The sequence below is a fragment of the Puntigrus tetrazona genome, chromosome 16 (assembly GCF_018831695.1).
Source record: "Puntigrus tetrazona isolate hp1 chromosome 16, ASM1883169v1, whole genome shotgun sequence".
NCBI lineage: Eukaryota > Metazoa > Chordata > Actinopteri > Cypriniformes > Cyprinidae > Puntigrus > Puntigrus tetrazona.
The window spans coordinates 15,418,103-15,420,422 of record NC_056714.1 but is presented as its reverse complement, the minus strand read 5'-3'; the positions used below and the strand labels follow the sequence as shown (position 1 = coordinate 15,420,422).

General features: G+C 37.8%; 1 protein-coding gene across 1 annotated transcript; it reads right to left on the bottom strand.

Annotated features, from left to right (window-relative positions):
• On the bottom strand, positions 1-2,320 carry apoc2 (apolipoprotein C-II). Its single transcript, XM_043259986.1, has 4 exons — positions 2,195-2,320; positions 1,648-1,710; positions 1,361-1,517; positions 1-557 (listed from the first exon to the last, which is right to left on the bottom strand). The coding sequence occupies exons 2-4, from the start codon at positions 1,694-1,696 to the stop codon at positions 461-463; spliced, it is 303 nt and encodes a 100-aa protein (XP_043115921.1). The 5' UTR covers positions 1,697-1,710; positions 2,195-2,320; the 3' UTR covers positions 1-460.

Sequence of the window (2,320 nt, the reverse complement as noted above, 5' to 3'; positions counted from 1 at the left end):
TTTTCTACAAATGTGGAGTTTTATTGCTATTTGTTAATGCTCATGGACAAAGAACCACTAAATGTTGATATAATACAAGGATTTTTTTTCATCTGTACAGATAAACCACAATGAAACGGTCGATGATTCTTTTTTAACCTGGATGTACGATAGAGGGCGCCAGGTAACAGTCAGCAGCAAAGAGTCTCTGATCTTCATCCAAAAACAGATTGTGGTTGAGCATTATACCCGATTTTACCACAGAACTTCACATCATAATTATCCACTGATGTGTGTCAGGGTGCTCGTGCTTTTGCAGTATTTTTGACAGGGCGAAGGTAACAGGCCTTTGGAGTTCAACAGTCATATTTTCAGCTCAGTGCCATCTTTTTCTGAGATGCATGTGATTGTAGTTCCAGCGTGATGATGGACTCAGGACCAGAAAGAGATGGAGTTTTGTTGATGTGTGATACAATGTGATTTAAGAGCTGTCTTGAGGGTACAAAATGTGGTATAGCTGGTCGTTGAAGATGCCGGCGTAGGTGCTGACAGCACGAACTGTGTCCTCGTACAGGTTCCTTGATGAGAGAGGAAAGACAAAACGTCAGAGCAAAATGCATCATGAGTCATCATTTTCAGGATTTCGTGAACTTGAAAAGAGTAGTTGACGATTTGCTGAATATGTATTCACCCTCATGCCATCAAAGGTTTGTTTTTTTCATTGGAACAATACAACCATTACTCAGTGGATGTTCTGCAGTCAATGGGTGCTGATAAACACGTCACAATAATCCATAAATATTCAAAACTACTCTAGTCCAGCAATAACATAAAAATAAAAATGTTTGACTTATGACCAAAAAAGTCCGTAATCCATAATTGCGCTTCTTCCTGACACAATCACAGTTGTTTAGAACAGTTTCTGTTCATAGACGGCGCTTGATCTGTCAACATCTCTTCTGATTCAAATCAGTGTTCCCCTGAAGAAAGCAAAATTATGGATGATTGATTCATATTTTAGCCAGAATCAACTGGTTGAAGTTAAATAAGCCTGGATGTTTTTTTTTTACAAACACATAGCTTTTCACTTCACAAGATGTTAATTGATGGACTGGAGTCATGTGGGTTACTTGTGGACAGTTGCAATGTTTTTAACAGGGATATAATGCAAAATGTCTCCAAATCTCTTTTGATCAATGAATAAACTCATCTGCATCTCAGATGGCCTAAGAGCGAACGCATTTTCCTTTACTGTTCTGTTAAAATCTCATCATTGCCCATGTATTGTAATAGAACTCTAAACTTGCGCTTGTGTCTAAAAGCCCAGAAGAAAATGCTTGTAAGTACAGACTAGATAAGGTAATGTATAAACTAGATTTACTTGGCTTTCTCATCCAGCTTGTAGCCCTTGATGGTTTCAACGTAGCCGCTGGCAGTGTCAACGCTCTGGTCGTAGTAGGACCTAAGTGTGTCCACTACAGTGGCAACGGTTCCCTTCTCATCTTCAGCTTGCCTGGGCACACGGAAGCTCTCCGCTCCTGCACGTTTAAAGGAGTTAACAAATCTTTATTCCTTTTCATGGTTTATTGTCCTTTTAGATTACTTCGTTAGCAGCGAAGCAGATATAATAATAATCCACAATATGTTTATGAATGTGTCTGTACGTACCCAGAGCAAGGAAAGTGATGACGACGGTGATAACCAGCAGCTTGTTCATAATGGCAGGGATCTCTGAGGAGTTGAGCAAAGCATTGGTCAGATGGCAGCAGCACAGATATGACACTATAAATGTGACCACAAGAGGGCATTATTTTATTTTTAGTGCACGCAGTCACTTAAATCATCAATGGGCTATAACAAGCATATGCTTTATATGCTGTTAGGCTAGACTCATGAAGCACTTTTAGTGGCATTAAAATGTTTTACATTGATTTATTTAATTGATTATTAGTTCTAAATTTTTGTAATATATAATAAATGGACTAAAAATGATAATACTTTGCTATAAAATATACGTTTTTACAAAAGACTAAATATACAGATATACAGTCCTTGCTATACTGTAATATTATCTATGGAGACTTACGTCATGTGCATTTTAGGAATTTGTCAGGTTTATAAATTCATTGGTGCTAAACAGTCATAAAATCCGTTCCAATATCTAAACATTTTACAATGCACTTTAAAACAAGAGGGAAAATATGGATGTACTCACAGTGTCTCCTCTGCGGAAAGTGTGTCAGATGGGTTAGCGGCAAAAACTCTTTGGCCTATCTTATATATGGGTACAGATGACCTGATAACTCAAGTGCCAAAGTGCAACTACTCAGATAAATGTTAT